A 26,873-nucleotide genomic window follows, 5' to 3' on the forward strand; every position below is an offset into this window, starting at 1 on the left:
TCCTGTTGATACCTTCCAGAACCTCACTGACACTTTTCTTGCATATTGGCACTATGAAAGCTGGTTCTTCAAGCTTTGGCTGGTGGTCATGTTAATGTGATTGGACAGTGTATATTTTCTGAGTACATGAATATGCTGCATGGGATGTTATTGTAAAGTGGGAAGTCTTGTTGTTTACATGAAAATCATGATATTTCCATTAATAATGAGTTAATAAATCTCTTGTACAGTAAATTGCAAAGTTATTTCTTCCTCATTCAGGGTAAATAAAAATACACAGTTCTAAGGCACTATTACCTCAGTGGTAGATTCTATACAGAACAGATACCTTTAATCCCATTTGCAGCATCTTCAAGTATGCTTCATTATGATATCAATTTCAGTCCTTTGTAACCCATGCACACATGGAGTAAAAGGGAAAATATCTATTTCAAAATATATAAACACAAATACATATTTATTTAAAAAAGTTAACTTCCATACAAAAATGGGAATTTATTAATAAAATCTCACATGTCACAATAAAAGAAACAACATACATGGTATGAGGCCTTGCTAAGAAGTCCATAGTTGCTACTGATGTTACATTTGTGAATATGTTCAAGACGCGTGATGTTTAAAGCTTTAGTCTTCCCAATTTACTCAAGCTAAGAAACACACTTATTTACATAACTGTTACATTTAAGTGAATTACAAGAGCAAAAGCTGACTCCATAAGAAAACTACAATTTAAATCCTCATTATATAGTCACTATACATTATCTGAGACATAAATGCTATTCCCTGGTATTATGAACTTGAAGTGTATAATACATCAATGTGTCATCAGTTTGGAATTTGCTCAGCAGTACAAGATACAAGCAAACATTCCACAAAAAATTACTGGCTTTCAAATATATATTAAAGTAATGCTTTTGTAACATAGATGTCCATTGACAAATAACTTATTTTCTCCTTTTTCCTCATTTCAGAGCTTATACACAGAAAACGTCTTTTCCTTTGGTGAACAGAAGTTACTGGTGTCACAAGTTGACTCTGCTGAGAGTTTGTTCATCTCTCATGGCTTCTTGTGACATTATTTTTCACCCTGAAAGGCAGGCAATTCTGATTCACTTACAAGCATTACAAAGATAGAAAAGAAATTTACATTATTATGAAACTACTTGTTTGCTATTTATGATAAAAGTGATTTGAACTTAATGAAAATTCTTTAATTTCACCATACATTACTGTGACTGGTATTCGCAAAACCTTTTACTGCAATCACTTTCAGTATCCTCAGTAAATATAATGAGTAACAAAGTGTGTGCAGTTGCTCATAGCCATCTATTTTACCAGTAAGGTGATATGGTAATGAAGCATAAAGTGCAAATAAAAAATTTTTGATTTAATGACTGAGATCTGGAGCAAGTACCACTTTACATTCTTCTTTCTATCTGAATGAAGTAATTTTACAGATACCATATTTATCATACTGTTTGGATGACATACTACATAATAATGTGTATTATATTGTAGCTGCAATTATGCCAAAAACTTTCTACTGCTAATAATTTATCACCTATGTACCCTGTTAATTTTCACAGAACAACAACTTCATTCTAATATTATTTTTAATTACCATTATTACTCGAGGAGCATGCCCTATATTAATGTAGTTTCCAAAAGAAAGACAAGAAAAATACAAGTATATGAAAAATTGTGTTTGTGAAAGGGAATTAAAAATCTAACAGCACAAGCATGGAATGATAGTAATTGTACAGGATACCATGGCTGTTTAAGCCCTGTTCAACTATTAGGACAAAAATCTTAAAATCAGATACAGTTTAAGGCACACTTAGATCGCTATATAAGAGAAGGAAATGCTGGACATACTGCAATTTTGTCCAGGAAACTGAAATAATCCAGTTATGAATATAGTGAAGTGTTTCCACATAATTTCTGTTTTAGTATCAACTTTAATTTTGTCCATTTAAATATATTGCAACAGTATCTGTGTAATGAACATAGCTCATAGCTGGGGAGAACAAATATGAAGTTTCAAATTTGAACTTATTGTGTGGTTGTGTAAAAATAAAGATGAATTAGAAAGTTAACACTCTCCTATCAACAGATCTGTAAGTTATTGAAAGAGCTCATAATGAATCAATAATAATACTGATCTGCTGATAATAAATTAATGAGTAAGTAACCAATGTAAATAAAGAAATATTTAATGATGAATGAAGGAAGACTGGTTGAAATATTCAAGTTATCTAGTTATAGTCTATCACATGGCTGTTGTATGCCACTCAACCTCTTCTGGGCTGATTTTTCCATTCTGTGAATCAAGTTTGTCAGCATCAAGTATTGCTGGCATTGCCATTTTCTCAAGTTCCCTTTTGCTCAAGTGGTTCACAATTCCAGCTCCAAGTGAATCTCCCAAAACATTTATGGTTGTACGGAAGCGATCCCTGAAATAAGAGTTTGCATTTAGAAAAGGAAGCTTCCATAACATTTAAAGTAAGCATATACTTAGATATTTGAAGTACCTACATATTATTATTTAAATTTAATAGGTAATGCCTACCAGTAACAAATGTTTGTCATCATGTAGTTACCAAAAGTTGCATAAATAAACTATTTATTGCAATTTGATATTGCACATGAGGTAAAATATTTTTCACCTATCACTTTTATAGTGAAGCAACAATAAAGAAATAGTTGGAAAAATGTGCTCTGTATGATGGATAAATACATGATGCATGACACAAAAATTTTTATAATGTTTAATAATAACCCATTACTTAGTTCAGTATGCGACCATCTGGTTCTCTCATTTGCTAGAATTCACTGGAACACTGACAGTTATGTTTAGAAATCAACTGTTTTTGTGTCTCCATCATTCTGCCTGAAGGTTTGTGGGACTTGAGCTGTTCACTTATGTAATAAAATGAAACACTGGCAGCTATCCTTTTGATGTTATTTATTATGTTGCAACCAGTTTCGGTGACTCAATATACCATCTTCAGGTCTAAACATATGCTGAGTGGGTGAACTCCATTATATACATGATCCCATCACTGGCCAACGTCTATGAACTTGCTTCCGTAGAGTACTGTAACAGTGATGATAGGTCTTCTTGGTTGCAGACACAACATCACTGTTACAGTTTTCTACAGGAGTCAGGAAAACATCAAAAGGATGGCTGCACATGTTTAATTTTATTACATAAAACCCACTGTTGTGCACTTCAGTTGATATATTGTACATGAACAGGAGGTGCCGTAACAGTGATAAATATAATGCAGTTGGGGAAACATCTTCCCCACATCATTCACAAATATATACCTCTTTTTTGTGCACAGGATAACTGTTTGCAGCTAGGAGCAAAGCAAAAATTCTGAAGATTTCAGGGTCAGTACATGAGACTAACAAGGATATGTTGGTTCAGCACAAAGTTTTCATCTGCCAGAAAGTTTCAAATCAGTGCCTACTCTATTTCAGAGTGAAAATTCATTCTCAAAGAAGATTCATTGTCTTCAGTTTTATTCAGTACAGTATTATAATTAACAAAATAACTGAAAATTTAAAAGGTATTAAAAGTGGCATAGGCTCTGGAACTGAAGAGCAAAATTAGTGTTCTCACATATGCTGATAATATTACCCTATTAGATGACACTGGAAATGAACTACAAGCTCCTACAACACAAATATTAAATGTTTTTAAAATCATAGGTTCTCAGTCAGAGAGAAATAAAACAGTATTTGGTACTTCATTTTTACTTTGCATAAAAACTAATGCACTGCAACTTAGGAACGAGAACATAGCTTTCAAGGATACCAATGAATTTAATTAGGAGGATGAGATTAGTGTCTAACATCCCATTGACCATGAGATTATTATGAATTTAATTAATTTGGCACCCTAATAACCTCAAAAACATCTAAAAGCCAAATAAAACCAGGAATGCAAAAAAGTCAGACATATATAACTATTATCACACAACTGTTTTCTGAAGCACTTTAATTTATGGGAAATCTTAATTACGCTCTCATAACTAATTAATTGCATCAGTTTCAATCTACAGATCTGACAGTGGTATTCTGCAAAAAAAGGGTAAATAAAATTACGGATGTCTTAATCTTATGTCAAAATCTTATGAAAAATATTTGGACCACAAGTGACAGCAATACTAATGACTGCATAATACTATAAAATGTTGAACTCTGTAATTCATATGAAGAATCAAACATAGTTGCAGAGCTTAAAGCCAAAAGACTGCAATGTCATTAGAACACAACCAAACAGGACTATCAAGATCAGAACACTAGTGTTTCCCACTGAAAATCAACCTCTTTGACACACACATAAAAGAAACTGTAACGATATTAAAATTGGTATGGGAAAGTTAAGGCAGTGTAGAGACTGGGAAATAACTTACGAAGACAGAACTAAGAGGCTCAGTGTCGATCTTTATGCAGTGGAGAGCCATATGGCTTGCAAAACTTACCAACAACAATAAAAATAACAGCTCTACCCATGATCATGGACAAATGTAAGCTTTTTAACTTAAATTTTCCAAGGAAACAATAGATGAAAACTGGAGAAGAATGTTTTCACCATGGAATCAAATTGTACAATAAACTGCAGATCCACAATCAAGGGTTATTTAATTAACCCTTTAACTGCTCTGGATGTATTAACACACATGCCTTTGTACCTGTCCCTGTGTGCTCTGAACGTGTTTACACATGCCACCAGTCCTCTTAACTGGTACTCTGAACATGTCTACATGGAAAAAAATGCAATTCAACAACAAAATCGATAATAAGGAACCAATGCATTTTCCCTGTTCTTACCAAGGCCTCTTTCCACATTAGGAAAACAAATTTCCTCCACATACCTATTTTAGAAAAATTTTCACTTGCTCTGTGCTGCTCATATAGAAGGCATGTGACTAGTTTAGTAATTATTACTTTCAGGGGAAAAGAGATTAAGAAATACAATAATAAACTTGCTGTCAGGCATATACTTACAGCAGCCAGTCGACAGCTATGATAAGTGTCACATCTTCTGGAGGTAAACCAACTGTGTCAAGAACCATTACCATAGTAACCAGACCAGCTTGTGGAATTCCTGCTGCACCAATACTAGCTGCTGTTGCTGTTATGCTACAATTGCAAAAAAGTATTCAAGCTCATTATATGTACACTGTATAAAAATAAACTATATTTACTTTGATGGACCCACATTAAACATTCTCATACAATAAGACAATTTCAGTATAATTATAATGACTACTCAAGGGATATGTATGTGAAAATAACAGTATCTGCATCACTAAAGAAGGAAATATAGAATTTTAACATGGTGTTAACCTGTTTTTATCAGTCTTCCTCATGCTTTCCTGTCATAACCCTCCTACTTTGTGTTCAACATTTTTATCCATATAGCCCACTCAGTAACAACATATCTAATTGCACAAACATTAGGATTACTTTGGTTTAATCTGCAATTCACACTAAGATATTTACTCCTGTCCTCAACAGTAAGAGTTAGGAATGGTGCAGGCATTCTGCACCACTGTTCTCAGTAAGGTCCTAGTGGAAGGGATGTGCCTTCAGCTTCCTCTAACATCTTATGAAGTTTCTAGTGTGTATCTGTGTTACATAGATGTTATATTTGTGTTGTATTGTTATGGATAGGTGTGGGGCACAAAAAAGGAATAAGATGGACAAAGGTCAGCAGATAATCTACACAGTTTTAATAGAATTAAGAGGCAGCAGATTTTAACATCCCTCAATCATCCATCAAAATGCCATACGCTCTCACGTCATGATACACTGTGGAGAGGTTTGGGATACTATCAGGAACTTGGTATATGACACAGTAAAATTAAAAGTTTTGCCACTCCATTCCCCAGTGGACAAACACTGGGGAATAAAAATTCAAACAAGCTAATGGAATATTTACATTAGTTCAGGAATTTCTTCCATGACCTCTTATTGCTCTCTTAACTAGCACATAAGTGTCCTAGTTCCTACAATATTCTGCACAATTTGGTTTCCAGTTGAACCTCCTCAGTGATGCATGTATGTGCTTGGGAACAAGGAAAGAAGAAAAACTACAGATTAACATCCCACTGATGTCCAGGTCATTAGAGAGTGAGCACAAGCTCTTTTTCAGGGATGGGGAAAGGAAATTGTCCAAAGGAACCATCCTGGCATTTACATGCAGGAATTTATGGAGATCACATAAAAAGTAAGGAAGCATAGCTGGGCATGGATTTGAACTATTGTCCTTCTGAATGTGAGTACAGTGTGCTAACCACTGTGCCACCTCATTCAGTTGCCAGTCTGGTAACAAGCTGCATTTAAAACTGACCAGAAGAATGTAGAATGGATGATTAGATTAGATTAGATTAGATTAGATTAATCCTAGTTCCATGGATCATGAATACGATATTTCGTAATGATGTGGAACGAGTCGAATTTTCCAATACATGACATAATTAGGTTAATTTAACAACATACTTAAGTTAATATAACAACTTTATTCTTTTGTGTGTTTTTTTATTTTTCTTTATTTTTATTTTTATTTTTTTTATTTTTATTTTTTATATATATATTTTTTTATTTTTTAATATTTTTTTTCTTAATTTATATCTAAAAATTCCTCTATGGAGTAGAAGGAGTTGTCATTCAGAAATTCTTTTAATTTCTTCTTAAATACTTGTTGGTTATCTGTCAGACTTTTGATACTATTTGGTAAGTGACCGAAGACTTTAGTGCCAGTATAATTCACCCCTTTCTGTGCCAAAGTTAGATTTAATCTTGAATAGTGAAGATCGTCCTTTCTCCTAGTATTGTAGTTATGCACACTGCTATTACTTTTGAATTGGGTTTGGTTGTTAATCACAAATTTCATAAGAGAGTATATATACTGAGAAGCTACTGTGAATTCAGTAGTGCAATGGAATACTCTTTGTAGCTACTAGATTTTATAGCAACCAGGTGATTGTATTAAGTATAAAATTTGGGGACTTCATTCTGAGATATATTCTGTCCAGAAGGTGTATTCAGACTGAGAAGTGGTGATGGGAAGAAAAATCATATATCATTTTCCACTGTGTAGCATTTGTGAACACTGGTGACAATAGAGATATCAGTGGTGGGGAACATCCCTGTAAAATTGTACAGTGTGATGCTCCCAACAGTTTGACATTTGCATCAGGTAGTAAAAGAGAGGCTTCATAGCCTATTTATATTTTGTCACAGATGTGCTTTTTTCAGTTTACTTGACTACACTTATGATATTTTCCTGAGGCTGGAACATTTAATGGTGATTTATTACACACAGAACAAAATAATGTCACTAACAACAAAAGATTTGTTTGTGTGACACTATTGATCTAAAGAAATTATTAGTTACATTTTCAGTGGGCACTGAAACATTGTGATTGGCATACAGACCAGTGGATATGAATTGCCTGGTAAAATGAATCACATTTTATGACATATTTACAGCAGTGCAGTTCCACACATTCATCTGGGTATGCAGACAGAATTTATGGTAGTATTATGCTATGGGAGATTTTTATTTGGCCCCATCTGGAATCTGTGGTTTGAAAGATGGCACAAAGAGACCTGTAATTATCTATGTATTGCTGTAACATTAAGGATGTGCTTAAAACTTCAACCAGGAACTTAAAAATTGCATTAATTTATGTAATTTTATCAGTTAAATACATACAGATTTAGCATGAATCACACTTAAGACCTGAACATAACCATTCTATTATAAATTTCAACCTTGATTTCTTATGTACTTAGTGCTTCCACATAAAGGAATAAACTGTTGATACCTAGGTAATTAGAGACATTGTATGTGAAATAGTGATAGGGAAATGTAGCAGCTCTGAGTAGTCAAGAACACGGCTGGGAATCAGTCATACCATTTTGAAGGAACTATACTCCCATATACTAAAAGGAATGTATGGAAAATATAAATCTGGAAGACCCCCAAAGGGACTTGAACCCTACTGTTCATGAGTACAAACTCAGTGTCTCAACCATTGTGCTATGTGCTTGGGTTGTGCTATATTTGGCATAATGTGTGCACTAAAATATTCTACAAGGAAAATTAAAAATTAACATCTTGAAATATGTCAATGTCCACATACATAATCTGCACACTACTCTGAAATCTGTGACAAATGGTACCACATGTTAAGGTTTTTTTCTGTTCCTTGTATAGAGAATGCAGAAGAACTGATTGCTTAAATGCTTCTGTGCTTGCTGAAATTATTCTAACCTGGTCTTAATGGTCCCTATAGGTCCAATACTTTTGGAGATGAAGAATATATTTAGTTCATTGATGTAATATAGTTTGTTGAAAGTAAGTAGGCTTTTGCAGAATAATTAGTATCTAAATTCAAATGTGTGCCAGTTTGGGTTTTCCATCATTTCTGCAACACTTTCTTTTACTCAAACAAACCTATAGCCAATCATGCTACCATTCCTTGTGTACATTCATTATAGCCTTTCAGTCTAATTAGGTGCTGGGACTCAAATACTTGAACAATATTTTAAGATGGGAAGCACAGATAATTTGTAAGCTGTCTCCTTTGTGGACTAACTCCATTTTTTCAGTATCCTACCAAAGAATCAAAATCTGCCACCATTGTTTCAAATGCCAACAAAATGTTACACTCAGTTATTGGTATGAGTTCACCAATTTCAACTCTGATGTTCAAGTCATAGGATACTAGTTTTCTGCATTTTATAAAGTGCACAATTTTACATTTCTGAACATTTTTTACCAAGTTACTGATCTTCATACCACAATGGTATCTTAACAATATTGGACTGAATATGAGGAACTCAGATTCAAAAGAGGCTTTGTCCACAAAATAAAAAAAAAACAAAGAGTGAAGTACAGTTTTCAGCATATTAGATTCATCCTGTGGTCTCAGTACTTTGTTTGGCATCAAAAAATTTTTGTCACTGTCATATTGGTATCTGAAAGTTGACTGTTCATTAAGAAAGCAACTTTGACCACTGCTGTATTCATCAAAATGGCTCAAATGGTTCTGAGCACTATGGGACTTAACATCTGAGGTCATCAGTCCCCTAGAACTTAGAACTACTTAAACCTACCCAACCTAAGGACATCACACACAGCCATGCCCGAGGCAGGATTCGAACCTGCGACCGTAGCAGTCACGTGGTTCCGGACTGAAGCGCCTAAAACTGCTTGGCCACCACGGCCGGCTGCTGTATTCATCAAAGAATACTATGTCACCTACAGCCAATCTGACTACTACCATCATGCATTGCATCATCAGCTATAGTAGAATGAAGTAGAAGCAAATATTACAGGGGTATTATTCATGTGAACCTTATTAATATGGATTCTTGTGAACAGTAGTTATGTGGAGAATGCAGTTAAGGTACTAGAAAGACAATCAGTTTCATCAGCAAGATGTGCAGAAAAAAGATAGAGGTAAGGAAAGGTTTTGGACAAACTGTTCATTCCTTTTACACAAAACAAAAAAAAAATCACAAATGTTTTTGTGTAAACAGTTCAAACCTTCAGATTTTTCCTTTGTAAGGAAAAAGTTAGTATCATTCCCTGATAAAGTTTTTCAAGATAATTTTATTGCTTCCAAACTTATCATTGGGTGAATTAATAGAAGATGACGTTGACAAACAGTAAATAAAGAACCACAAGCATACAATCCGAAATTTGTCTTATGAACAAAACTTGGAATGCCAGTGAATGCTTGCAATAAATGTTTTATGTCTCTGCCTTTGGTATAACCAGGAGGACTAAGAAATATTGGACATAAGGTTAAATGTGGTGAACCTTTAACAGAGAAATGAGGTGGTAACAGAATGTCTAGCAAGATGATACAGAAGAAGTAAAGTATGTATCATATTTGAAGAACCTTAAAGGCCATGAAAGTCATTACAATATCCAAATGTTGAAGAGGATCAAGGATATACTTAGATTGTTCACTTAATACAAGCAAACTGTACAAAATGTGTATCAGAGGTTCAGTTGTTGTACTAAAAGACAGCTTTGTAATGTTTCACCAAATTTTTTTATTAGGATTCAACCTTGGTTTTAAAACACTAGCATCTAATATTTGTAACTATTGTGCAGAATTAACATTCTTTATCAAAACCACCGAAAATCCAGGAAAAACTAATTACATGATAGAAAAAATAGGACATTTTGAAATTACAAAAACAAGTCTTTCACATAATATGTAAAAGAGGTCATAGGGAGCACTGTCGTCTTCTTTTTTCCAGACTCAGAATACTTACAACTATATATTTAGACATTTGTGTGTCTGCACCCTATATCAAAAATATTATTTCAGAATTTGCTGCCAGATGGGAGATACATGAACACAAAACCAGAGCTAAGGGTAATTTAGACATGCCACGCCACAGATTAGCAAGAACAGGAAATTTCCATGAAGTAAACCCACTCAGATGTTCAATGAACTGCCAATTCATTTCAGTATGTGGATACTTTTTTTTAATTAAGTGGTACAGATGGCTGTCAGATCGTCCATTTTATGATATTAAAGAATTCTTTGAGATGCCTGAGGAGGATATTAGCATTTATAAGTTTTCTGTAGTTGAACATATTATTTTGTGGTTTGGTTAAGTCATGTGCAATTACATAGTGTGTACAATACATAATACACTATATAAAGGGTATACTATACTATACTGCACTTTACTATATTATAATATAGCTTATTGCATGAACTTTTAGAAACTATCCTGGTGTAATTTGGTACACTGTCATGCTTAATGTGTATACTATAATGTATTTACGTAAGTTTATTTTATTATTGTGTACATACTACTACATCCTGTATGATGAAGCCAATATAATTGTAAAATGATCTATGGTGAATAAAATTCTTGATTCAAGTAGTGACTTAGCGGATGTTGATTTTCCATTTTTCCCTGTATGCAATATATATATCCGACTTGGTGCGTCTTGAAACACGAAACAGTTCATATCTCTTGCTTATGGAAGGATGCACTACACCAGTACCAACAACTTGCCCACTTTAGAATTCACTTAGCTGCGACAGTATGCACTCGCATCTACACATAACACTGTTCTGACCAGGACTGCCCACCAACTCTCCAAGCCAAGCAGATATACACTCCTGGAAATGGAAAAATGAACACATTGACACCGGTGTGTCAGACCCACCATACTTGCTCCGGACACTGCGAGAGGGCTGTACAAGCAATGATCACACGCACGGCACAGCGGACACACCAGGAACCGCGGTGTTGGCCGTCGAATGGCGCTAGCTGTGCAGCATTGTGCACCGCCGCCGTCAGTGTCAGCCAGTTTGCCGTGACATACGGAGCTCCATCGCAGTCTTTAACACTGGTAGCATGCCGCGACAGCGTGGACGTGAACCGTATGTGCAGTTGACGGACTTTGAGCGAGGGCGTATAGTGGGCATGCGGGAGGCCTGGTGGACGTACCGCCGAATTGCTCAACACGTGGGGCGTGAGGTCTCCACAGTACATCGATGTTGTCGCCAGTGGTCGGCGGAAGGTGCACGTGCCCGTCGACCTGGGACCGGACCGCAGCGACGCACGGATGCACGCCAAGACCGTAGGATCCTACGCAGTGCCGTAGGGGACCGCACCGCCACTTCCCAGCAAATTAGGGACACTGTTGCTCCTGGGGTATCGGCGAGGACCATTCGCAACCGTCTCCATGAAGCTGGGCTACGGTCCCGCACACCGTTAGGCCGTCTTCCGCTAACGCCCCAACATCGTGCAGCCCGCCTCCAGTGGTGTCGCGACAGGTGTGAATGGAGGGACGAATGGAGACGTGTCGTCTTCAGCGATGAGAGTCGCTTCTGCCTTGGTGCCAATGATGGTCGTATGCGTGTTTGGCGCTGTGCAGGTGAGCGCCACAATCAGGACTGCATACGACCGAGGCACACAGGGCCAACACCCGGCATCATGGTGTGGGGAGCAATCTCCTACACTGGCCGTACACCACTGGTGATCGTCGAGGGGACACTGAATAGTGCACGGTACATCCAAACCGTCATCGAACCCATCGTTCTACCATTCCTAGACCGGCAAGGGAACTTGCTGTTCCAACAGGACAATGCACGTCCGCATGTATCCCGTGCCACCCAACGTGCTCTAGAAGGTGTAGGTCAACTACCCTGGCCAGCAAGATCTCCGGATCTGTCCCCCATTGAGCATGTTTGGGACTGGATGAAGCGTCGTCTCACGCGGTCTGCACGTCCAGCACGAACGCTGGTCCAACTGAGGCGCCAGGTGGAAATGGCATGGCAAGCCGTTCCACAGGACTACATCCAGCATCTCTACGATCGTCTCCATGGGAGAATAGCAGCCTGCATTGCTGCGAAAGGTGGATATACACTGTACTAGTGCCGACATTGTGCATGCTCTGTTGCCTGTGTCTATGTGCCTGTGGTTCTGTCAGTGTGATCATGTGATGTATCTGACCCCATGAATGTGTCAATAAAGTTTCCCCTTCCTGGGACAATGAATTCACGGTGTTCTTATTTCAATTTCCAGGAGTGTATATATATAATTTTTTTGATTAGTTGAGATATTTGCCATTCATTTGAAGAAGCTCTGCATCTTGGAAAGTATGGTAACTGATATAGAACATTTTACCAGAGTAAATTATAGGAAACTTAATGCAACGCATGTAAAGGTCTAAGTCCATTTTGTCGTGGAATGCAAGGGCTACAGTAATAGACAGAACACTAAAATACTTGCAATTTATTTATTTTTTTCACCTTAGTACAGGGTTCTATATGTCGAAAACTTTGATTCTACACTACTGACCACGTGTATATAACATACAAAAGGTTCAGAAAATTCGGACTTTTGTGACCCTATCCTCCACCTATCCCATCCCTTCCCCTTTTCGAATATCCGCCTACTGGACTATAAAGGCAGTAGGTATCAGCGCCGCGTTCCTTGACTTTCGGAATATTTTCGGTACAATTCCGCACTGCTACCTAATTAACGAAATTCGAGTATACAGGGCATTAGACCAGCTTTGTTATTAGGCTGTGGGGTTCCTAGGAAATAGAACACAAAATGTCATCCTCAACAGAGAGAAACCTTCAGACGTAAAAGTAGCTTCGGGCGTACCCCATTAGAGTGTTACAGGAACATTACTACTCTCAATATATGTAAATGTCATATCTACATCTAAATGCATAACTCCACAACACATCACATGATGCTTGGCAGAAGATACCTTGAGCCACTGCTAGTCTTTTCCTTTCCTGTGCCAGTAGCAAATGGAGGGAGGGAAAAACGACTATCTACATGCCTCCGTAAGTGCCCTATTTTCATACATTCTGCAGTCGATTCCAAATACCAGTTCCACAAGTTTTCTCAATAGTGTTTCGCGAAAAGAACGTTGTCTTCACTCCAATGATTTCCATTTGAGTTCACGAAGCATCTTCAGAATACAAGCGTGTTGTTCAAACAGACCGATAACGTATCTAGCAGCCCGCCAGTGAACAGCTTCGATGTCTTCCTTTAATCCGACCTGGTGGGGATCCTAAACACTGGAGCAGTACTGAAGAATGGGTCGCACTAGTGTTCTATACGCAGTCTCCTTTACTTTCATAAAATTCACCCAAAAACCCGAAGTCGACCATTCGCCTTCCCTACTAATGTCCTTGTGTGCTCAATACATTTCATATTTCTTTGCAACTTTACACCTAGACATTTAACCGACCCGACTGTGACAAGCGGCACATTACCGATGCATTAAGAGATTGTTTACCTTGATTATCTGCATTAACTTACATTTTTATTTTTACAGCTCGTATTCTCCTACAGTCACTCAACGACGACACCTTCCCATACACCACAGAGCCATCACACAACCTCAGATTGCTGCTCACCCTGTCCGGAAGGTCATCTATGTTTATGGAGAGCTTCCATGGGGCACTCCTGATGAAACGCTTGTCTCTGATTAACACTCGCCGTCGGGGACCACATACGGGGTTTTATTGGTAGCCTTCAAGCCGGTCACATATCTGGGAACCGTACATGTATACTCGTACCTTCGCTAACAGTCTGCGGTGGGGAACAGTGTCAAACACCTTCCGGAAATCTAGTAATGTGGAATCTGCCTGTTGTCGCTTGTCGCAGGCTAAGGTGTGAGACCCGGGAATAAGTGTATGGAGTGACTTAATGTGGAACGGCCCTATTGTAGGAAAGACAGATGTTAGACTGACATTCGTTGGAAGAATAAGGAAGTGTAGTCCATCCACGGAGGAGGTAGCTTACAAAACTCCTGTTCCACCGAAAGTTTAGTATTGCCATCAGTCTGGGAGACGCAAAACAAACAATTAATATAAGAAATAGAGAAGATACAAAGAATAGTAGCTCGCTTCGCCACAGCGCTACAGGTTCGTTCAATAAGCGCGAAACAATCACGGAGATGCTCATTCAGCTGCCGTGTCAGACTTACAGGAAAGGCGTTGTGCATCAGTGTTAAAATTCCGCAATCGTACTTTCCCAGAATAATCAAACAACATATTTCTTCCTCTTACGTACTGGTGTATATCGCGAAAAGATAATGAAGATAGAATTAGAGAGAATCGAGTTCACACGGATGCTTACCAACAATCGCTCTCCTGTCGCACCATTCGCGACTGGAAGAAGAAAGGGAAAAGTGCCAGTGCGACACAAAGCGTCCTGCACCACATACCGTAAGTAGGCTTGAGTAATATAGGCCTATGTATTGATGCAGAATCCGCGTCATCGTTTGGGAAACCACAGCCTTTAACTGCCCTACACTTCTGTGTTTTTTTGGATCTCTGAACAATTTGTGATTCACTGATATCGTCATCATTGTTAGCCTTTCTTCGAAGTCAGGGAGTCATGATCTTCTAGCAGAAGGATGCCCACGCGCTCACTACTTGCGTTGCTCAACGAATTTTTCCAGATGTTTAACAACTTCCCTGAGTTGCACGATCACCAGATCTGTCTGCCATTTAGGATGAGAGACGTCTCAGGAAGGCGATGTATTCCGGCGACATCTAGCCAATTACGACAACACGTGGAGGAAACGTTAAACACCATCACCTTAGAAGACATCAGGTACCTCTAATTGTCTCTGAGGACAAGGGAACCACAACTTTGCAGCCAGAAGTGGTTTTACGGGATACGGAAATCATTGTCAAAGACAATATGTCCACGAGTCTGTGACCATGGTATTACGAATATACTGCGTATAATCCGTACAATATGTAAACCAAAAGTTATACGGGTGGGATCATCGATACAGGGTATCATTTTGCACAAGTGTGTTTGCTGCCACGTAATGTTAAATGTCAATGACAAACGTACCTCTGCCTGAATGAACTTAGAGAGCAAGATACCATTCTCATAAGGTACGGTACTTTTTTCCTCACCAATCAACAACACTTTGATACCAGGCGTAAATGTGAGGGTGGTTTCGCCGCGCGAGATTAGCCGAGCAGTCTTAAGCACTGCAGTCATGGACTGTGCGGCTGGTCCCGGCGGAGGTTCGAGTCCTCTCTCGGGCATGAGTGTGTGTGTGTTTGTCCTTAGGATAATTTGGGTTAAGTAGTGTGTAAGCTTAGGGACTGATGACCTTAGCAGTTAAGTCCCATAAGATTTCACACACATTTGAACATTTCTTTGAGGGTGGTTTCGCGATTCTAAGTGGTACTGAGAATAACAACGTAAATAGTACTGCTGTGTCCAAAATTGTTTCTATGGGGTCACGAAAAACCCATGAAAATAAATAATCGATTCAACCCTTACCGAGATAATCCTGGAAAATAGTCTCAAGTATTATTTCCTGCTAACATGTCAGACTTCAGAAAATTGCTCTGGCTGATCTCATATCATCAATCAAAGGATAACTCACATAATTAAAACTTTCAGCTGCTCTAAGAAGTCATAATAATAACATCTACTCATCCACAGCTAAATTTAAATTGAAAGAAAAAGAAGCAACTTCCTCTCAAATTCGTTTCCGTCATTGCGGTGATGTACTTACCTCACTGCAATTAGCTGGCCAAGACTGAGTCCAACGTTTCGAACTTGCGAAATAAAAATGGCAGCAACTGCTTCATAAAGGGCCGTTCCATCCATGTTTATTGTTGCTCCAATCGGCATAACGAAACGAGACACTCTAGTATCAACATCGTTCTTCGTCTCCAGTAACCGCATGGATACAGGAAGCGTTGCATTGCTGAAACGTTTTTGTGTGTAATTAATTATTATGGTTTACTTACTCACTTGGTACTAGATCGGAAAGTACTACAAACGCTATAGGCTTCGTAACTAACATAAATGAATGTCATTTATCTCTGAAATTCCTCTGGTATTTCCTCTTACCTTGAAGCAGTACCAAATGCGGTGAACAATGCCTGGCTAAGGTTTGCAATAAATCGGAAAGGCAGCTTCCTAGTAGCAATAGTGTAGTAAATTGGCAAGATAATGAAACCATGGATAAACAGCCCAAGCATGACAGTCATGAAGTACATTCCCAACTGCCCAACAATAACTTCAAAGCTTTCCATTTCCAATAGTTTTCCAGCAATCAAGAAAAATACACCAATCGGTGAGATCCTGGGAACACAAAAATTTTTCATTTGGTAATTTCACTAAGCAACATATAATTAGACCGTTAATAAAGAAAGATCTGTGAAACATACCAGATAACCCAGTTTGTTATGATCATCATGGCAGCCCCCAAGGAACAGAAGAAGTCAAGAAGGGGTTTTCCTGAGTCGCCCATCCTGCTAAGAGTTATTCCCATAACAACAGAGAACACAACGAGACCCATAAGATTTGGTTGTTCTTCAGACTTCTTTGTTATTTTCCAGTCATACAACGTCAAGTTTCGACCTGTAAGTAACAAAATGTTTCTTTTATTAAGTTTTGGAAATCATTTTATAACCAGAGAATAATAAACAAGAAAAAACAATTTAACAGCAATTTTTGTAACACTTGGGAATTTTGAGTGTGCATGTCACTGTGCTTACTACAACAGAAGTAATACTAAAAGAAGTAAAGGTCATGTAATTACATACGTGTGTCATTAAAGCTATTCATGTAAGATAACATGAACTATAGGCAAACTGAAAAGTCAAGGGACTCAAAATGGTATAAAAATGTTCCATCTTTAATTATAGACATCGCTAAAGAAGTCTTCACAAACGAGCAAGCAGGATTAATAAGGAATTTGAATAAAATCCTATTTTGCCTTAGGCTGCGTTATTATGAAAACCTAATGACGCTGCCAAATACGATTTTATTCATATTGATAACGGACGTGGAAGCCTCCATACTTATAATAACGAAAAGAGTTTTTGGATTAGGCGAGGGAAACGACGGACTTCCTTGCGAGGAAATTCTCAGCGTAGTAAGCAGTAATGCGAAGGACGAAATTATGGAAGACCAAACGTTTAGTTACCCGGGAGAATAGATCTGGGTGTATCAGGAAAGTTGATACTGAAGACTTGGATCCGTAAGCTAGAGGAGACGTACCAGCTGGCCAACAGCATCTGACCACTGACTTTGCTGACCACCAAAGTCAAGCACTTCACAACAGACATCCGCCCAGAAGCTCTCCAACCCCTTGAACATCTAACTTTGAACAGTAAAGGACTGTCAGAGTAAACTCCAGAAAGGGAAGATATTTAGGAATTTCCTGCAAGCAATCAGGAGCCAAGGGAGTATGGGAGACCACCCAACTACGGTTCTACACGTGCACCGAAAAATTAACGGACAGTACCAGGAAGAATCATGTATTAGTAGTAGTAGAGTAGTAGTAGTAGTAGTAGTAGTAGTAGTAGTAGTAGTGTGGCTCAGTGGTTGAGTGCAAGTATTGCAACTGTGTGTCTATAACCTACTCCAGTTATCCAACCAGAAAACAGGGTGATCCAAACCACGTGCCGTTCCTGGCGACTCCTTACATCGTTGATAGACGAACGTTAGATGAAAATCAGACTGAAAATTCCCGTGGTCAGACCGGGATTCTATACCGCGACATCTCTGTTTACAGAGTCCGTACCCTTAGCTGAGTGGTCAGGGTGTCTGCTTGTCTTGCAGGGGACCGGGTTCTATTCCTGGCCAGATCGAAGATTTTCCCCGCTCGGGAACTGAGTGTTGTGTTTTCTTCATTACCATTTCATCATCATCATCATCATCATCATCGACGACGTGCAAGTGGCCGAATGTGGCGTCAACTGAAAAGACTTGCAACTCGGTGGCAGAACTTCGCCAGCTTGGGACTCCCGGCCTTCTACATCTGTATAGATACCCTGCAAGCCACCGTGTGGTGCGTGGCGGAGGATATCCTGTGCCACTACTTGTCATTTTCCCTCCCGTTCCACTCGCGAATAGAGCGAGGGAAAAACGACCATCTGTACGCCACCGTTTGAGCCCTAATTTCTCGTATCTTATGTTAGTTGTCCTTACGCGAGATGTATGTTGGCGCCAGTAGAATCCTTCGGCAGTCAGCTTCAAATGACGGTTCTCTAAATTTTCTCAATTGTTTTTCTCGTAAAGAAAGTCGCCTTCCCTCCTGGGATTCCCATCAGAGTTACCGAAGCGTCTGCGTAACACTTACGTGTTGTTCCTTATCACAAATTTCCAGTTTGAATTACACCAATTGGAAATTTTGTCTAAATCGTCTTGTATCTTCCTACAGTCACTCAACTTCGACATCTTACCGTACACCACGGCATCATCAGCAGACAATCGCAGATTGCCGCCCACTCTGTCCGCCAAATCATTTATGTGTATAGAAAACAACAGTGGTCCTATCACACTTCTCTGGGGAACTCCTGACAATACCGTTGTCTCTGATGAACACTCGCCGTCGAGGACAACAGACTCGATTCTGTTATTTAAGAAGTCTTCGAGTCACTCACGTATCTGTGAAATTATTTCATATACTCGTACTTTCGTTAACAGCCTCCAGAAGAGCACCGTGACAAATGCTTTCCGGAAATTTAGAAATATGGGATCTGCATGTTGCCCTTCATCCATAGTTTTCAGTATATCATGTGAAAAAAAGGCCAATATCATACTATCATTTTTCTTTTTGTTTCCAGGCACGCGCTTTACGACTAGACTGCCAGGCCCGACGAAACAAGTTGAATGACGCTTTATGGACAGATCTGAAGGCTGAATCCCACCTACTAATCAAGGAGATTCTCACTGACTGGAAGAATAAAAATATCAAAATACTATGATTAAGAAAACTGGCTAAAGGTACGTTCAAATTCTGCATAACGGAAGGTTACATCAAAAACTGAATGCCACCATGAGAGCTCTCGGGAAGAGGAGGTTCCAGGACAAACTACACCGTAAGAAGACAGGCGCCCGCTGGACTCAAGAGAGAAATATACCACGTAGCTAGAGAATACGTGATTTCTGGGCGGATATCGAAGCCCAATGCTTGCAAAAACAGAGTGAAACGTCGCCATCGCTGAGACACTCTAGTTGAAAACAGGGGGAGCGAAGTTCAGATGTCCCTTCGTATACCCAAATTTTCTTATGCCGGTGTTTTTCATTAAATGGATTAAGGAAAATGACGACATAGTTTCCCCTTATTAACACGAGGCAATTCTGCTTCCACAATATTTCCCAATCGGAGCTTGAGTTTCATTTCACAAGGTCTCGTCGGAGGAGGAGCGTTATTTCCCTCCCTCCCTCCCTCCCTTCCTTCCTTACTCCCTTCCGAGCAAGAAACTTTAATATCATGAACCTTTGGATGGTTACAAAATAATGCAATTAATAACTGGCTGACGCAACGGGCTTCATAAAATGTCATGAAATGAGTGCATTAAGACTGGCTGCAACCAAAAATAAGGCTACCATCGTCGTTTACCATCTGGATTTAAAGCGAGCGATACACAAGAATGATTACGTGTGTGCTTTTAAATACTCATAAATTTTCGTCACATCTATTCCCAATAGAACTGGAGGAATCTTCAATATATGATACCTTTCGTGAAGGAGACATTCATACTTTTATTACTTCCATGCAACAGGTACACAACGCTACAAAGTCTTTAATATAATTCTTACATCTGCCATTCAAAAACATAGCAACCTCATTAAATGCAATGTTTAAACACTTAAAGATACGCGATTTGACTATACAGACATGCTGAGTTGTAGATCCATTGATATTTTATATATCAGCGTTGTTCAATTCATTATCTTCTGAAGGGTCGTTATGATAAGATCGAGCACGAGCAACACAAAAAAATTGCCTACAAACAATTTTCAATTTAAGGAGCCCTTTGCAACAAAAGTACTTTTTATTGTCTTCCTCTTTGAAATTATGAATGTAACTGCGTTTTCGCTGTCTTCCAGCGCATTCCAAGCAATTTATCTAGAACAGCTAAGACTCGACCCTCACCCCCTTCTCTTTTTTAAACAGGTGTTTGGTTTTTCGGTAACTTCTAGATCTCTGTGTGAGGTATAGAAACTTTGTTTTGTTTTAGCGATGTCGAAAGGGGATTATACACTTAGTTTTTAAATGGCGATTAATGAAACATGGATTGGAAAACGTACGAAAATTTACACTTTGTAAGTTTACTGGATCACAGTGCGGCAGAAACCAACGGCCAGTATGAAAAAAATATATATATATACGTACGGCTAGCTTCCTGTTAGTAACTTCGTCTCCATAGGCCACGGACGTTACGCTGCAGTAAGAGGAGGCACAACGACGACTTTCGTGTAGTGATAATTTTTTTAGCGACCGTCCCGGCTTCACACGAATAGCACTAAATCCACTATGTGATCAAATGTATCCGGACATCTGGCGCCCTCCATCGGTAATGCTGGAATTCGATAAGGTGTTGGCCCCGCCCTTAGCCTTGATGACAGCTTCCACTCTCGCAGGCATACATTCAGTCAGGAGTTGGAATATTTCTTGAGGAATGGCAGCCCGTTCTTCACAGAAAGCTGCACTGAGGAGAGGTATCGATGTTGGTCGGTGGGGGCTTGGCACAAAGTCGGCGTTCCAAAACATCCCAAAGGTGTTCTGTAGGATTCAGGTCACGACTCTGTGCAGGCCAGTCCATTACAGGCATGTTACTGTTGTGTAACCACTCTGACACAGGCCGTGCATTATGAACAGGTGCTCGATCGTGCTGAAAGATTCAATCACCATCCCCGAATTGCTCTACATCAGTGGGAAGCAAGAGGGCGCTTAAAACATCATTGTAGGCCTGTGCTGTGATAGTCCTAAGCAAAACAATAAGGGGTGCAAGCCCCTTCCATGAAAAGCACGTCCACAGCATTACACCATCGCCTCCGAATTTTACTGTTGGCACTAAACACACTGGCAGATGACTTTCACCGAGCATTCGCCGTACCCACACCCTGCCATCGGATCGACACATTGTGTACCGTGATTCGTCACTCCACACAACGTTTTTCCACTGTTCGATCGTCCAATGTGTACGCTCCTTACACCAAGCGAGGGGACGTTTGGCATTTACCGGCGTAATGTGTGGCTTATGAGCAGCCTCTCGACCATGAAATCCGTTTTCTCACCTCCCGCCTAAATGTCATAGTACATGCAGTCGATCCTGATGCAGTTTGGAATTCCTGTGTGATGGTGTGCATAGATGTCTGCCTATTACATATTACGACCCTCTTCAACTGTCGGCGGTTTCTGCCACTCAACAGACGAGGTAGGCCTGTACGCTTTTGTGCGGTACGTGTACATGTTTCTACTTGACTACCACATCTGAAACAGTAGACCAAGGGATGTTAAGGAGTGTGCAAATCTCGCGTACAGACGTATGACCCAAGGGGCACCCAATCACCTGACCAAGTTCGAAGTCCGTGAATTCCGCGGAGCGCCCCATTCTGCTCTCTCACGGTGTCTCATGACTAATGAGGTCGCTGACGTGGAGTACCTGGCAGTAGGAGGAAGCACAATGAACCTAATATTAAAAACTTATGTTTTTGAGGGTGTCCGGATACTTTTGATCATATAGTGTATCTAAGAAAAAAATGGTTCAAATGGCTCTGAGCACTATGGGACTTAACATCTATGGTCATCAGTCCCCTAGAACTTGTAACTACTTAAACCTAACTAACCTAAAGACAGCACACAACACCCAGCCATCACGAGGCAGAGAAAATCCCTGACCCCGCCGGGAATCGAACCCGGGAACCCGGGCGTGGGAAGCGAGAACGCTACCGCACGACCACGAGATGCGGGCTGTATCTAAGACCAGATGACTTGTCTGGTGTAGTGGTAATCAATTACGTACATAAGCATTCCGCGTGAATCGGTCTGTCTATTAGTGACAAAAGCGCTCCGTCTCCGGAACCATCCGACCGCCGTATCATCCTCCGAGGAGGATGCGGATAGGAGGGGCGTGGGGTCAGCACACCTCTCTCCCGGTCGTTATGATGGTATTATTGACCGAAGCCGCTACTATTCGGTCGAGTAGCTCCTCAATTGGCATCACGAGGCGGAGTACACCCCGAAAAATGGCAACAGCGCATGGCGGCTGGTTGGTCACCCATCCGAGTGCCGGCCACGCCCAACAGCGCTTAACTTCGGTGGTCTCACGGGAACCGGTGTATCCACTGCGGCAAGTCCGTGTCTATTAGTGACAACCGTCTCAAAATTCCTACAGTAGTTCCTGAATAAGCCATCACACACAGGCAGAAATCGTGGTTGGTTGGTTGGTTGGTTGGTTGGTTGTTTTGGGGAAGGCGACCAGACAGCGTCGTCAACGGTCGCATCGGATTAGGGAAGGATGGGGAAGGAAGTCGGCCGTGCCCTTTTAGAGGAACCATCCCAGCATTTGCCTGGAGTGATTTAGGGAAATCACGGAAAACCTAAATCAGGATGGCCGGACCCGGGATTGAACCGTCGTCCTCCCGAATGCGAGTCCAGTGTCTACCCACTGCGCCACCTCGCTCGGTAGAAATCGTGGCGGGGACTTTACACTGAGGTGACAACAACACTGGATACCTCCTAATATCACGTTGGACCTCCTTTTGCCCGGCGTGGCATGGACTCAACAACCCATTGCAAGTCCCCTGCGGAAATATGGACCCATGCTACCTCTACGTATGTCCATAACTGCGAAAGTGTTGCTGGTGCAGGATTCTGTGCTCTAACAGACCTCTCGATAAGTCCCATAATGGGATTCCGGGCGATCTGGGTGGCAAATCCTTCGCCTGAATCGTCCAGAATATTCTTCAAACCAGTTGCGAACAATTGTTGTTGGGCGCATGGTTATGCATAAAAATTCCACAGGTGCTTGGGAACATTAAGTCCATGAACGGCTGCAAATGGTCTCCAAGTAACCGAATATAATCAGGACGCAATCCATTCCATGTGAACACAGCCCACGCTATTACGGGGCCACCACCAGCGTACCTTGGTGACGACTTGGTCCATGGCTTCGTGGAGTCTGCTCCGCACTCAAACCGTACCGTCAGCTCTTACCAACTGAAATCGGGACGTCGTACGTCCTATGTTTATTTCTGGGGTTATTTCACGCATTGTTGCTTGCGTGTTACCATTGTCAACTCTACGCAAACGCCGCTGCTCACGGTCGTTAAGTGAAAGCCTGCGTTGCCCTTGGTAAGAGTTAATGCATGAAATATGGTACCCTGGCACACTCTTGACACTGTAGACCTCGGAATAAGGAATTTCCTAACGATTTCCGAAATGGAATGCCCAATGCGTCTAGATCTAACTACACTCATGCTCATAAATTAAGGATAATTGCAGAATGTGGTGCCACACAACGTGGCACTTCACAAAACTGGCGCTAATAGCATAGGCACATAAGGAACACACACGACACAGATCTGTAAGTCCACAGTATTGGTGATACGTTGAGAAAACCGTCCCGAAACACATGTGCTACAAAACGCCACTGTTTCCTGCGCATGTATCCCGACATCAATATGGGATATGATCACCATGCACACGTACACAGGCCGCACAACGGGTTGTCATACTGTGGATCAGGTGGTCGAGCAGCTGCTGGGGTATAGCCTCCCATTCTTGCACCAGTGCCTGTCGGAGCTCCTAAAGTGTTCTAGGAGTTTGAAGACGTGCAGCAATACGTCAACCGAGAGCATCCCAGACGTGCTCGATGGGGTTTAGGTCTGGAGAACAGGCAGGCCACTCCATTCGCCTGATATCTTCTGTTTCAAGGTACTCCACCACGATGACAGCTCGGTGGGGCCGTGCTTTATCATCCAAGGCGGACATACTGGTGCAAAATCACGACCCGATACACCTGACCTGTTACAGTTCCTCTGTCAAAGACATGCAGGGGTGTACGTGCACCAATCAGAATCCCACCCCACACCATCAAACCACGACTTCCATACAGGTCCCTTTCAAGGACATTAAGGGGTCGGTATCTGGTTCCTGGTTCACGCCAGATGAAAACCCAGCGAGAATCACTGTTCAGACTACACCTGGACTCGTCCGTGAACATAACCTGGGACCACTGTTCCAATTACCATGTACTGTGTTCTTGACACTAGGCTTTACTGGCTCTCCTGTGGCCAGGGTTCAGTTGAATGCACCTTGCAGGTCTCTGGGCGAATGAAACATGTCTGTTCAGTCATATGTAGACTGTGTGCCTGGAGACAACTGTTCCAGTGGCTGTGGTAAGGTCCCGAGCAAGGCTACCTGCATTACTCCGTGGCCATCTGCGGGCACTGATGGTGAGATATCGGTGTTCTTGTGGTGTTTTACACTGTGGACGTCCTGCACTGTAGCGCCTGGACACGTTTCCTGCCTGCTGGAATCGTTGCCATAATCTTGAAATCAGACTTTGTGGCACACGGAGGGCCCGTGCTACGACCTCCTGTGTTTGACCAGCCTCCAGTCGCCCCAGTATTGTACCCCTCAAAACGTCACCAATATGTGTTCTTTGAGCAATTTTCAACACACAGACACCATTAGCACGTCTGAAAACATATGCACACTTACTCGCTGCACCGTGCTCTGACATGCGCCAACACACCTCTGCGTGTGTGGACCGCTGTGTGCGACAACAGCAGGCCAAATTCACCGCATGGTCGTACCCCAGGTGATTGATTTAAACCAGCAAACCTCCCACCAGAGCGTTGTTTCACCATGTATCAGCATTATCCTTAATTTATGAGCATGAGTGTACAATTCTGTGTTGAAAGTCTGTTTATTTCCCATCGTGCGTGCATAATCGCGTCGGAAACCTTTTCACACGAAATGACAGCTCCGTCAACGCACTGCCCTTTTATACTTTGTGCACGCGATACCACCGCCATCTCCGTATGTGCATATTGCTATCCCATGACTTCCGTCACCTCATTGTAGTAATATGTACAGATGAACAAAAAATGGTTCAAATGGCTCTGAGCACTATGGGACTTAACAGCTGTGGTCATCAGTCCCCTAGAACTTAGAACTACTTAAACCTAACTAATCTAAGGACAACACACACATCCATGCCCGAGGCAGGATTCGAACCTGAGACGGTAGCGGTCACGCGCTTCCAGACTGAAGCGCCTAGAACCGCACGGCCACACCGGCCGGCACAGATGAACAGATATGTCGAAGTGTTCACTCATCCACATTACCTCTGCGTCACAGTCGCCGAGTTTACGTCCAAGCAGAGCCAGTTCTACCGCACAGGCAAACTAATCAGTCACCACAGCGTCCAAATTCGGCAGCCCAACACTTTTGATGCATATCCAGTAATTTTTACACAATGGGTTTTCTGGCCACTTATGCTGTTCAAGTCTTGTACCCTGTCCGGAATGCTACTTAAAAAACAGTATTACGCTTCGCGTCTCTCAAGCACCGAATGTATTTGACAATGAAGTCTTAGCAGCAGCCTTCACGCCTGTACTGGCTCACTGCTACGACACTGGCTCAACTGCAGTTCAGCCCTACTCTAAGAAGACCTCAACTCTTACGGGGGACGAAAGCTGATGACTTTAATTTGAGAATTGGCAGTATTCGGACGTCTTGTATCCTTCCTTTCTTCCATTATATACGTATCCCGTCGTACATTGCTCTTCTGTATGACAAACATGAAGCATCTACAGTTCAGTCACGGAATCTCTGTTATTCTGTTTGCACGAAAGTGTGTTTTCAATGTGGATGTGATAGGATTTCATTTTTTTGGTGAAAATTTTGTAAGAATATCTCTGATTTTCTTAGTCATACATCTGTTAACTCATTATAGGTTTTGTAACAATATAATTATGTTGGTGGGCTTCTCTGCGAGAATTTTGTGGAGAGGTAGCGAATCTTTTTAACTACTTTCATAATATTCCCATTTATTGGTCGACCAGTCAAAAACGCTAGAGTTTATTTGGGCGCCAGATCACGATATAAAATCCTCAGATGAGTGCTTGCGAGATTTGAAAATATGAGTTTGGTACTGTGGTTGGATCACATATTACATAAGGAAATTAAACTTTCTCGATACAATATAGTCTCTTTTTAATTATCTAATGTACGTAAATTCATGTAAATATAAGGATTCCCAGCAAGAATCATCAACATTCAGGGATATGACAAGAACGAAGAAGTCTAGTACACACAGGCTCTCGAATTCATGTCTTAGGAGCTATGAGCACTACGTCTTCAGTACTGTGAAACACATACCCTCTATGAACAAGTGCTCGTATCAATGTAGGTATGTATTTCAGAGCCCACATTTGCTAGCCTATTTTGCCTCGAATGATCGTTTCTGTCATATTCCTGAATATTGACCATTATTCCTGGGTCATCCAGTATATTTGCATGTATTTCAAATGAATAAATTTTAGGGAAACTC

General features: G+C 40.8%; 1 protein-coding gene across 2 annotated transcripts in view; it reads right to left on the reverse strand.

Moving 5' to 3' along the window:
- Window positions 1-438: 438 nt before the first annotated feature.
- LOC126184746 (excitatory amino acid transporter 1) overlaps window positions 439-26,873 on the reverse strand; it is a 738,875-nt gene continuing 712,440 nt past the window's right edge. The window contains exons 5-10 of one of the 2 annotated variants that reach the window (XM_049927283.1): window positions 16,740-16,932; window positions 16,420-16,653; window positions 16,079-16,273; window positions 5,020-5,154; window positions 2,297-2,453; window positions 439-1,087 (exon numbers count right to left, since the gene is read on the reverse strand). In XM_049927283.1, the coding sequence (XP_049783240.1) occupies window positions 1,076-1,087; window positions 2,297-2,453; window positions 5,020-5,154; window positions 16,079-16,273; window positions 16,420-16,653; window positions 16,740-16,932 (926 nt within the window). In that variant the 3' untranslated portion in view covers window positions 439-1,075. Of the gene's footprint in view, window positions 2,454-5,019; window positions 5,155-16,078; window positions 16,274-16,419; window positions 16,654-16,739; window positions 16,933-26,873 lie in introns of both variants that reach the window. The other variant, XM_049927282.1, reaches the window with a different exon arrangement.

Source organism: Schistocerca cancellata, chromosome 4 (genome assembly GCF_023864275.1).
Source record: "Schistocerca cancellata isolate TAMUIC-IGC-003103 chromosome 4, iqSchCanc2.1, whole genome shotgun sequence".
Taxonomy (NCBI): domain Eukaryota; kingdom Metazoa; phylum Arthropoda; class Insecta; order Orthoptera; family Acrididae; genus Schistocerca; species Schistocerca cancellata.